The sequence below is a fragment of the Lycium ferocissimum genome, chromosome 2, assembly GCF_029784015.1.
Source record: "Lycium ferocissimum isolate CSIRO_LF1 chromosome 2, AGI_CSIRO_Lferr_CH_V1, whole genome shotgun sequence".
Classification (NCBI taxonomy): Eukaryota; Viridiplantae; Streptophyta; class Magnoliopsida; order Solanales; family Solanaceae; genus Lycium; species Lycium ferocissimum.
The window spans coordinates 62006031-62017906 of NC_081343.1; the positions used below are offsets into that span (position 1 = coordinate 62006031).

The following is an 11876-nucleotide window of genomic DNA, read 5'->3' on the forward strand; positions in this document are numbered from 1 at the left end:
AACCCTATCTAAAGTATATATATCCCATGTATGAAACTAAAAACACCAAGAGGTTACACGTATTCATTGACGACATCCACTGAACCGGTGAAAGGAATGAATTTTTTTTGCATATAACAAGGTCAATCTTCTTCTTCAAACTTTCATCTCTTCTTTTGAAGATACCCTTTACTTTATCCTCAGCATATGGCTCGCAAAGCACGCGCTGTACATTCTCTTAGCGTCCTTAAGTAGTCCTCCCAAGAAACCCGTAGAATTAGAAACATTCTGAATCCAGAAGAAACCTTCTTTCCATCAAACTGCTCTCATAATTCTTTCCGCATGGAAAACACAACATGTGTAAATCATAATGCTAAGAACAAACTCTTCAAATGAGTAATGTAACGTGTATTTGAGAAGAGTTTATGAAGAGCAATAAGTATATAAATTTCAGGAGATAGTTCAAATTTGTCTGCTTTACGCTATATCTTAGTACAGATGCTTGAATTTATGCAGGGATCCATCATGAATGAGCATATTGAAGATACATTGTTCCATATGCTGGATGAGGAAACTGATGCTGAGTAAGTTGATTATGCCCACACAAGCCTATCCTAACCCTTTTCTCCATTAATTGTTCTCTAATTTGGTGATTGCTTCTCTCTCTGTTTGTTTGGGCTAGGTTTATTAGTTTTAGGTCTAGCATCTGGTGTTGGTTTTCTAATTTTGGATATGAGTTATAGATTCATATACAAGGACAACATAACCAACTTCCAAATTTTTAACTAGTGTAATTCTTGAGAAAATTGTAGTCAAAGAAATAATAGTTGACCGCAAGGGTGGCTTAATTGGTTGAGCATTTGGGATTCCATAATGGAGGTCTCACCTACGACAGCAGGGGATTTGCCTTCTGGGTCGAGCTCTTCGCATGGGGCTTGCCTAGTGCGGGTTATCTCTTCTTGTGGTTTGCGGGCTATTGCACAGGAGTGGGGTTTACCCTGGGCGCACCTGAAGGGTTGCGGCTGTGGGTTCCCTTGTCATAAAAAAGAAAAAAAGAAAAAGAAACAATAGTTGACTCCCAAAATATTGATATCATCATATATTGGGACTAAGGGAGTAGCTATTTGAATGAGACTAGTTTTTATTACCATGCATCTTCTTTCTTTACCCCCATGAGCAGTGTTTGCTGTATTTATTTTTTTGTTGCTAGCTTGCCTGTCAGAGTGCTCTATAATAATCTTACCTGGATAGATTTACATTTGCTTTGTGTTTGCTACACCTTTTTGCTTTAATTGTCTCAACTTTTGCCTTTTATCTATAAGTTGATGCTTCCAAATTTTTGGTACTAATCTTGCACTTTACTTAGAATTCTTCCAATTTTTGCAGGATTGGAAGCTTAGCACGGACCACCGTTATGCGGTTGCTTTATGCATCTTGTCCATTACGGCCATCACAATGGCTATCAATTTGCCGCAACATGGTAATTTATCATCTGTATCGCCTACTGATTCTTCTAATCTGGCCAACATCTTCCGGGACTAGTTAAGCTATTCCGAAAATTGAAAGTTTGCAGTTATCATATGAAACCATTTTACATTTTCTAAAATTAAGCTAGACTGAACAGGGTAAATTGATTCTTCAAAACTCCTCTGTTAAATATTTATGATCTTATTCAAGGATTATGTAGCAAGTTAGATCAGTTATCATATGACTGCTTGTGATTCACAGCCCTGAGTCGAGCATTTATGCTCTCCCTAATCTATACCTTGCCTGTCTAGCATTTTTGCTTTCTGAAACATGGCGCGTTAAGCTTCCTTTTCTTCGTTTTTTCTAGCGTGATCCAAATGCTTCACTGAAACTATTTATTGTGCCTAGATTCTTTCGTCATCCTCAAGAGTGATCAGCACCAGTGACAGTTCACAGAATGATTCTTCAAGTGGTCTGGATGGTGATACTAGACTGAATATCGGAGATGACGATGAGAACATGGTGTCTAGCTCCCAAAACCGAACCTTTCAAGGTTATGGAAGCAATCATCCGATTGCCTATCCTCCTAGGGACAAGCACCTCAGATATCGAACAAGAGTTTTTGCTGCAGAGTGAGTAGCCAGTTGTTTTCCTGGTGTATTGTGACTGATATTAGCTTATTCCACTCTCTGAGCGATTTTGGTTTTATGCTCGGCTCTCAGTTTCCTAGAACTGCAGCTCTCCTGTATGCCATTTGTAAGCATTTTCTTTTGACATCATCTAGATGTTCAATGTTCCCTGCAACACACCGTTCAAACTTGTATAATCAGCCAACAGAGTTCTTATTCTTATGAACAATATAAAACAATTCCTAAAGGATAATGAAATGTCAAGAACAGAGACGGTAAATCATCAATGCCAAAGAAGCAGAGGAAATGAAATAAACAGAATATGGAAGGCATCTATTTTCTACAATTTTGGTGTCCAACTTTACCTCACACTATAGGTTGCTATTTAGATAGTATTAAGGTTCTTTATATTCAATTCCCAGCTGAAATTTGTTTTCTATAATGAAATTTGCTGTCGCTTTGTTAAGATTACACAAATTTTATATGTCATCCTGCTGTACCTTATTATTACCTTACCCTTTTTCTTTCAGATGGATGTATAGCTATACTATTCTTCACAAAAAGAAGTGCCCAAACGAATGATTTTTTCTTAATTTTTTTTTTTTTGAGAAGGAAAAGAATGATTTTTTTTGGGTACACTGGAAAGAACTAAATAGAACAACTAAGATCTTTCGAAAGCTACATTACTTAAATTTGCCAGGAGCAAAAACTCCATATCCTTCAATGCGTCCTCCCAAACTAGCAGCTCTTGTTCATGTTTGTTACCTTCTTTAAGATCTGAACATTGGTTAGCCTCTCTCCAGATGTGTATGATATTTGTCTTGGTGGTTTCTAGCAAGTATCTGCAATCTGCAATAACAGCCCTAAGAGGGTGATACAGAAGGCAATTTGTTTCCGCTTGTAACTCTTGATATCCCAGTTCTTTATGCGGCAACTGAAATGCGGCTAAAGGTCAACAACAATAAGTGCAGTTAACTAACTCAGTAAACTTATCTAGGAGTGCTTTTTTGATAGGTTCACTTGGAAGCTTGTAGCCAAGTAATATGGTTATATCTTGTGCTCAATCCAAATAAGTTATTCATGGGATTAGCCTTTCAGAACTGCTTTTGCTCATTCATATCGTGAGTGCATCAAGATCTAGGATTGGTGAATTGATGCGATTTCATACGAAGTTCTCCAGATCCACAAGCTTATCTGCGCTTCAAATTACAATGAAAACAGAATCCTCATTTAGTTCCATTTTATGTGCCGTACCTTCTCATATTCTCTTTGATTCTTCCAGAGAGAATCTTTCTCATATATTACATAAAATGTATCCTTCTGAATAATCTTCTCCGGCTTTTAGGTGTTTGAGTCATCTTCCTGCAGCAGTTGGAAAGAATCCAGCGCATTTTGACATAGCGTTGGCAAGAAAGCAGCCTGCCGGTGGATCGACTTCTGGAGACTGGCTGGTTCTTCAATTGCAAGAACTAGTTTCACTTGCTTATCAGGTGCTAAATTTGAAATCAAACCTTGTTGGACTGATGCTATTAAAGTCAGCTTTGTTGAAGGAAAAAAATTGATTCTCTCCCATCACCTCTTACAGATTAGCACAATTCAATTTGAGAACATGCGGCCAGTTGGTGTGACCCTACTGAGTACTATTATTGATAAGGTACTGCTTCAATGCTCATTCAATTAGTTGGTTAGACTTATTCACTTACGGTCATTTCAACTGGTATAGCATCATCTATTAGACATCAGACTTTGAATTTGGTTTTATAGATCTAGTTAACCTTCAAACAGGAAGAACTGTAATGCTAAATATATATGAACATTTTCAAGACATTCCTAGACACAAACAAATTTCTCATTTTATATTATGTTGGAATTTCAATAAACCCTGATTTACATTAAAAGGAAAATTATTTAGTATTGGAATGAAATGGAGCTAGAGCGCTATGGTTAGATGATATAGTCAGCCTCAACTGACTTGGGACAGAGGCAAGGTTGATTGATTAATTTTGATTGAATGATGTTATATGGGACTTCGAAGAACCTTGACTTTTAGTGTATCGAAATTAGTAATATTAGTTGTAGACGTACTGAACAGTTTCAGCTCCCTTATCTTTTCAATATGAGGGTTAGTTTTTCCCTTCTTTCCTTTTCCTTTTCGGGTAACTGCTGGTCTGTAAAAGCCATTCATTGATTCCCCATCTACTTAATGGACTAACATGAGCTGGGGAAAGCGGTAAATAAATTGTCTGTATTAAGCAGAACTTTGCATTATGAGTAATGCTTGAAACTGAGGGTACGTTTTTGTTTGAGCTAAGTATTTACTAGTTCTTTCATATATCTGTCAAGACTGACAGTATGCATTTACAAGAGGGCTAAAGGTAGGATAGTAATATGTGAAGAAAAGACATGGCTTCACATTGTTTCTGAAAGCAGTGGCTTATGACTTCTGAACACCTCAAAACATTAAGTGCTCTGAGATCAGAATATTAGTTGCAGGGCTCACATACTTACACTGTCAGCCTTTTTCATGTAAGATGGTTTCCTCTTCCTTTGTCTTTTCAATTACCTCTCAGTTTTGACAGTGGATAGTACCAAGCCTGGGTCATGTTTCTGTCAAAATTCACCTATCTTCCCTGATTTGCATCTTATTGGTAACTATTTTAGTAGATGAGCATTTGGTTCAACTGCTTATGCACGACTCTGATAAAAGTTTCTCTTGTCTTCCTCGAGAGGACTAATGCTGATTATTCTTTGCACAAAGATACTTTGCAAAGTTTGCTGTTACATCTTTGGTCATTGCTGCTCATTTTAGTGCCGCATATAATTGGCGCACCAAGATCCTTATGTCCTTTCTTACTTTATCTTTGTTGAGCTCATTTGTAGTTTGTCATGCTTATCATGTGTTGTCAATGCTGTTACTATAAATTTCAGTTTGGAACATTGGACCCTGAGCTTCCTGGTCACCTTCTTCTAGAACAGTATCAGGCAAGTCCTTGGATCATTCTTTCAGTTTATCCTGCTGAGCAGCTAGGATACTTCCTCAATATCTTAAATAATCGAGTTTAAAGGCACAATTCAAAATGATGCAAAATCCTTACTGATATTAGCTCAACTAAGCTAGTCATGTCACTACTATTCAGGCGCAATTGGTTTCTGCAGTTCGAACTGCATTGGACTCGTCCTCCGGTCCTGTCCTATTGGAAGCCGGCTTGCAGCTCGCCACAAAGGTTGTTGATTACCGAGATGCATTTATTGGTGTAATTTAATTGATGTAAGTTTAAACAGGATCACGTGTGAATATTGCAGATATTGACATGTAAAATTGTTAGTCGGGATCAACTTGCTGTAAAACGGATATTTTCATTGATTTCACGCCCTCTAAATGAATTCAGTGACCTTTACTATCCATCCTTTGCAGAATGGGTCTCATGCAAGGTTGGTTCACTTATGTCCAAAATATTTAAAATTTCTTTAGGATAGCCAAATTATCTCTTATCTAATAACCTATTAATCAATGTTATCTTTCCAGATCAAAGTGAGACTCCTTACAGCACATGCCTCTCTGAAATGTTACACCTTTGCATTCTTGAAAAATCAGCAGAAGGAGATTTCTGATGAATATTTAGCTTTATTGCCTCTTTTCTCTGAGAGTTCAAAAATTCTTGGAATTTACTGGCTCTGTCTTCTGAAGGACTACAGCTATATCAGGACTCGGTCATTTCCTAAAGAAAATGTGAGCTCATAGTTCTTATGTTTCTGTCTTTATTAATTGTTCCTTTTAGTAGGACTCTAAGTAGTTTCTCTCTCTCTCTCTCTCTTCTAACTCTGGCAATTTCTTTCCCATGTTGGAATATGCACTACATGCAGTGGAAACCATTTCTTGATGGGATTCAGTCTACCCTAGTTTCAACTAAGTTGCTAGCATGTCTGGAAGAAGCTTGGCCCCTGATCATGCAAGCCGTGGCATTAGATGCAGTTCCTTCAACCACTTACATAAAAGGATCATCAGAAACTGAGAACCGGTCTATTACAGACTTAATTTCTGGTTACAGCATGGTCGAGTTGGGTTCAGAAGAATTTCGATTTTTGTGGGGCTTTGTTCTTCTTCTTCTATTTCAGGGGCAAGATTCGGTTCTTGGTGAATCTAGGCTAGATATTGGTTCAGTCAATGGTGGCTGTGTTAGTGAAGAAGTAAAGTCAATTGCTTTGGAGTTGTGTGAAGTTGCTCTGCCTGTGTTTCAAGTCCTGTTAGCGGAGAGATTCTTCAGTGTAGGATTTCTCACTATGGATTCCTGTCAAGAACTGCTGCAGGTACTTTCAATGTCTTGTTCTTCCTGCTAAGTAACTCTAAATTAGTTGTGCGTTCTATCTGATTCACATTATGGATATGACAACTATTTCTATTTTTCTTGGGTGTGCATTTTAAGGTTCTTACATAGATTGTAATTATTGCTACACTGATAAATTTGGTTTCTTCTTAGACTATCCATGTTGTGGTTCTTCAGTTTGACATTCTAATTTTTAACCTTGATTATCATCAAACAAAATCTCTTTTGGCATGCATGTCATATATATGGTTTTTCTTTCTTCTTCTAGTGTTAGTCCTTTAACAAAAAATTTCCATATAATGATCTCTAATGAAGTTCGAAGTGCGAACTTCTGCAAGTGAATCTAGAACTTTTCTGATGTGTTTTTTATTTGTGGCTTTGTGCAAATTGCTTACTTGGTAATGAGTGATGAAAGTCATAACCAATTAGTTGCTTGATATTATGGAGCCACCAGAGCTCTACCTGATAAAAAAAAGAATGGAGCTACCAGAGCTATCATTTGGAGTTCCTTGTTATCATCCTTTTCTGATGCGGTTTTTGGGAGGGGGGATATAGGAAAGTGCTAAATAAAAAAACTTGTGAAAAGGAGAAGGAAAATCAGCGGATTAACCTTTTAGTTTCTACACTGGGATGTGCAGGAAGTCTTCGGTTAGATATTCTTATTTGATGTGCCTTTCGTGAAGTCTAATCATGCTCAAAATTCAAATGGATGCAGGTTTGCTTTTTCTCCATTTTTATTGAAGATACATGGGACGATATTGCTATCTCTATTTTATCACAGGTAACATTCCATTTCATCTCATGATCACGCTATTACTTTCAAGATGTAGTTAATATAGGGTCTCTATTACATGTCAAGGTCCTTTGCATTGAAAGCAAGATGGTATACCAACTTATTAATGAAATTAATAAGACCCTGGTTTTATGTATGTTGCTGTAGACTTTCTGCATTACTTATGATTTCCTTTTATGTACGGCCTTTTGTTGTCATGTATAATATCTTTCCTGTAACCTAAAGGACTTCATGCCGGTAAGTTCTTTTATGGCTTCATTTGAATGTATTTTCTTATATTAGATGCAGGAACATATTTCAATTGCTTATTTATATGTGCATAAGAAGCCCCATAAAGATCTGTCTTTGAACTTATTGTTCTTTTGGTTGGTTGGTAGATTGTGCAGAACTGCCCCATGGATTTCCTAAAGACCGAAAGTTTTGTGTATTTAGTATCAGAACTTTATTTGGCGCTTCTTTTTAAATCTTTCACAAGGTACTTCTTTTCAATGAAAGTGAAATTATCTTATCCATGAAACTGTAACAAAAAGTAATTTTGAACTAACTTGCTTTCTGTTTGTCAGTGCAACTTCTCAATACCATTCAAGCTGGGGCGATATTGTTTCTGTCTTACTTACCACAGCACCAACACTTCTAAAAAAATGTGAGCCAAAGGTGGGTATCGTGTTTTACAGACAGTTCCTTTTGGTCTCTAGTTAAATATTTTAAAGCTTCTACTGCTTCCGTTGCATCTCAATTTTTCATCCGTTGAGAGTTGATGTTTTTCATTTTGACGGTTTTCATGCAGATGAGTTTGAAAACAATTCTGGCTTTTCTTTTGGTTGGCTACAAGTGCATTGAAAGGGCTTCAACCGAAATTTCTCTTTCAAGAGTTCATGATTTTGTCCAGTGTCTAACTTCTGTGATGAAAGCATATGTTACTGGTAAGCAATTCTCATAAGGAGCATTCAGGTTCTTCCTCTTTTGATTATTTATTAATTTCCAATCTTAAAGTTGTCCGCAATAACTTATTTAGCATACTTGGGTAATGGTTATTTGCTCTAAATGCAGATATCTCTAAACTTGGAAATGATAGCGTTGGGTGCTTGATGACAATAACAAGAACTTGTCTGACTGCGAGTGTTATTTTAGCTGAGAATTGCACTAAAGGAATTCATCAGCTTGAGAATAAGAGGTCCAACTTACAGAAACTGCTGCTTTTGAAGCTTGCTCTCTCTCTTGAACAGACTACCTCATTTGCTAAACTAGCTTTTGAAATTCAACTTCTTGAAGAAAACCAAGGATGTAAGCCAATATTCTATGCCATGATATGCAATGCCACTCGGTGCTTCAGGAGTGCTCTTACTGATTCTGACATTCAGGTAAGCAGATTTTATTTTGAGTTATGATTTTGTTCACTGGTTAATGAACAAAATTTGTCAACTGCAGGTCCAAGCAATAGGGTTGCAAATACTGAAAGGCATGCTAACAAGAAAAACCAATTCGGAGTTTAACTCTTTCCTTATGTTCTTTGTTGGGGAACTTGTTGAAGACCTTGGATCTGTAATCCAGAAACTTTTTAAGGTAGCCAAAGTTCAGTTTTACTTATTTTCCACGTGCAGGAGTTGAGTTCTTGTTTTTGGCGCCAGGGGCTGGGGGAAGCCAGTGATTTGAATTTCACGTGCGTACAGAACCTGATTGTTTTCTCTTGATGGCAGACCCCTATGAACAGGGAAGTGGTGGCTATTGCTGGGGAGTGTTTGAAGATTTTAATGCTTCTTCAGACTCTCTCAAGAACTAATGAGTGTCAGAAATGCCTAATGAATCTGTTTTTGGAGGCTGTTCTCCTTTTTACAACATCAGAGAATTCTTCTCAGGTTCTGTTGTTTATGAAACTTAAAGTTGCTTCATTTGCCTTCACGGGCTGATTGTTCTTGATTACATTGTAGGAAGCACGTGATTTGAAGATTACAGCTGTAAAATTGGTTACACAACTGGCTCAACTCCCTGATTCATCCGCTTGTATCAAGGAGGTCTTACTGACAATGCCCATGATGAGAAGACAACAATTGCAGGTGATAACTTTATTATAAACATGAGAAATATGCACTCTTTTGTTGATGTTCTCTAGTTCTTTGATTTGGTAATATTGATACGCAAGGTCACTGTCGAGTTTAAGAACTTGGTATTACTTTCATACCATAGTTTTGGTATTAATTAAATGTTATAGCAGTTCGAATGTTTTTGGTGGAAAAAACCTCAGGTCATGGTTAAAGTTTGTTGTGTTAAATGAATTTGAAACTTGAGTAGAATACAGTTATATTTGGAAGTGTGAAACATTTTCTGAGTTTCAAAAGTGTAGCACAGATATTGTTGCCAAGGGAGTGCTTCTCTTATGTAGGAATGCAGCCCATTTACCTTCTTTTGGGATTTTGACTGCCTAGAAAGTCAGGCATTAATGATTTTTTCCTCTCTCTAACATTAGAAGTCTGGCAATAAACAATGTCTTCAAAGGGTTTATAATTTTATGCATGTATTGAGTGGCTCAATATGAGTAATACAGTTTTGGTTTAGCAGAAACCACAAAGAGATTCACATATTAAATGATATGCTTACAGGATATAATACGTGCTTCTGTGATGCAAGACCAGAATCAGAAACAAGTCAATTCCACTGGATCGTCTTTAAGTATCAAGCTGCCTGCAAAAATAGAGGAATCTAAAAAAGAGGAAAATATTGTTTCAGCTGCTTGCAGAGAAGAGGTGGAGGACAATTCCGAGGAAGAGGAAGAAGATGATTGGGATACTTTTCAGTCTTTTCCTTCTACTACTGAAGTTGATCCAACTAAAACTGACTTCCAGGATTCTCACTCGGTTGAAAACACAATTTCAGATGGTGGCTTTAAGGGAGCCTTCATTTCTGTACCTCAGGATGAGGTAGAAGAAACTACTGCTTCAACTTCTACAACTTCAGATGGTGACTTTAAGGGAGAAACTATTCCAACACCTGAGAATGCGGTAGGAGAAATTGCTGCTGAAAATCAAACGGGTAGTGACGATAAGACTCCGTCGGGCAATGCCAATAGCAGCAACCAGGCACAGGAGCTTAATGGTTCCCAAGATAGCTTCCATGACGACAAGTTATCAGATGCTCACCACATTGAGAAGGATAGAGCAGCGTTGCGCCATGATGATGTGATCTTGCCTGATTCTCAGTCTGAGGTAGGAGAAGGCCCTGAAACATGTGAAAACCTGGAGGTCCAAAAGAGAACCAGTGGCAATTTGTCTTCTGAACTCGGGGAACATGCTGAAGATGTAAAAGCACATGATTCCTCTTATGAGGATCCTCATAGCAGTAGAGCGGAATCTAGTGAAACAAATGAAGGTGCTTTGCCGAATCTTCAGCCTGCTGAAACAGAAAGCATGCTACTTGATGATTTTAATGAGGATATGAAAGAACAAACTGCAATTGATGATCACCATGAGGAGAAGGATATGAGAGACATAACCTCAGTCAAGGATCACCATGAGGAAAAGGATATGGCAGACGTAACCTCACTCAAGGATCACCATGAGGAGAAGGATATGAGAGACATAACCTCAGTCAAGGATCACCATGAGGAAAAGGATATGGAAGACAAAACCTCACTCAAGGATCACCATGAGGAGAAGGATGTGAGAGACATAACCTCACTCAAGGATCACCATGAGGAGAGAAAAGCGGAAAACGAAGACCAAGGTCCCAATATAGATTTGTCCGAGCAGTCTTCTAAAAATTAAGAAGGTAAGGCACAAGTGAGCCTTGACAAAAAATGATGACCACGTTCAATCGCTTCCAAAAGTCCAGGGTCTCTATTAGCCCTATATGATTGGCAGGAAACATTTAAAAGCCTTTGATGGCACTGTAGGCTGTATATTTAAGTTAAAATACAGACACCAAAATAGGAAAGGTCATTACAATAGGTTTATGTAAAGGCAGTATTATTGTTGACATTGTATGCCAATTTTTGTTGAAGATTGAATCACTATTCTAGTGCCGCGTGAGGTTAAGGTTTTTCCATTGTAACGATGTTCTCCATGAATGTACTTCACAGTGTTAGCTATTGTGTATGAGTTAAATGATTTTTCTAAATAGAGATCAGAGATGCAGCGTAAGCTTCGCTTATGCCATAAGAGTCACTTGAACGTAGGTTGTTATCACATGATTCGATTATTTTGACACTTAAGGTAACTTTTTAACTTATCGACATAATCTCACCTAATCTCTTGAATAACTGTAGACGCAAATAAACCCTTGAACTATAAAATAAAAAGACTTAAATAGCCTCTCTCGTTTTTAATATTTCGCCTTTTGATTTTGAAAAGACGGAAGTAGACTACAATATGCTTTAAGTTTGGGATGATAAACTCGTCCACTATTATATGGTTAAGAATTTAACTAGAACTCAAATATTTTCTGAGGTCCCTAACTCTCTTTTGGAACTCATCAGCTTTTAAGACGTAACTGTTACTTGTTTAATATTTAGACGTGATATTTTTCTAAAATTATGCCATACAATAGAAGAAAAACTAAATCTTACGGGACTTTGCGATTGTCGTAAATGTGGCAAGAGAATGCTGAAATGATGGATGATACCAGTGTGCTATTAAGAGAAATTACTAAAATGTTAGATATTTTTGTAATATTTTCTTTGTAATCTCAAAG

General features: G+C 37.3%; 1 protein-coding gene across 1 annotated transcript in view; it reads left to right on the top strand.

The window, feature by feature from the left end:
* Window positions 1–11274, top strand: part of LOC132046606 (protein SWEETIE) — a 32284-nt gene extending 21010 nt beyond the window's left edge. Inside the window, exons 30-48 of the mRNA XM_059437286.1 lie at window positions 496–563; window positions 1366–1459; window positions 1855–2078; window positions 3421–3565; window positions 3661–3729; window positions 5004–5057; window positions 5213–5299; window positions 5379–5507; window positions 5602–5805; window positions 5940–6383; window positions 7116–7181; window positions 7571–7668; window positions 7757–7847; window positions 7981–8116; window positions 8244–8554; window positions 8622–8756; window positions 8891–9049; window positions 9122–9247; window positions 9791–11274. Coding sequence (XP_059293269.1) covers window positions 496–563; window positions 1366–1459; window positions 1855–2078; window positions 3421–3565; window positions 3661–3729; window positions 5004–5057; window positions 5213–5299; window positions 5379–5507; window positions 5602–5805; window positions 5940–6383; window positions 7116–7181; window positions 7571–7668; window positions 7757–7847; window positions 7981–8116; window positions 8244–8554; window positions 8622–8756; window positions 8891–9049; window positions 9122–9247; window positions 9791–10951 — 3801 coding nt within the window. The 3' untranslated portion in view covers window positions 10952–11274. The remainder of the gene's footprint in view (window positions 1–495; window positions 564–1365; window positions 1460–1854; window positions 2079–3420; window positions 3566–3660; window positions 3730–5003; window positions 5058–5212; window positions 5300–5378; window positions 5508–5601; window positions 5806–5939; window positions 6384–7115; window positions 7182–7570; window positions 7669–7756; window positions 7848–7980; window positions 8117–8243; window positions 8555–8621; window positions 8757–8890; window positions 9050–9121; window positions 9248–9790) is intronic.
* Window positions 11275–11876: the final 602 nt, after the last annotated feature.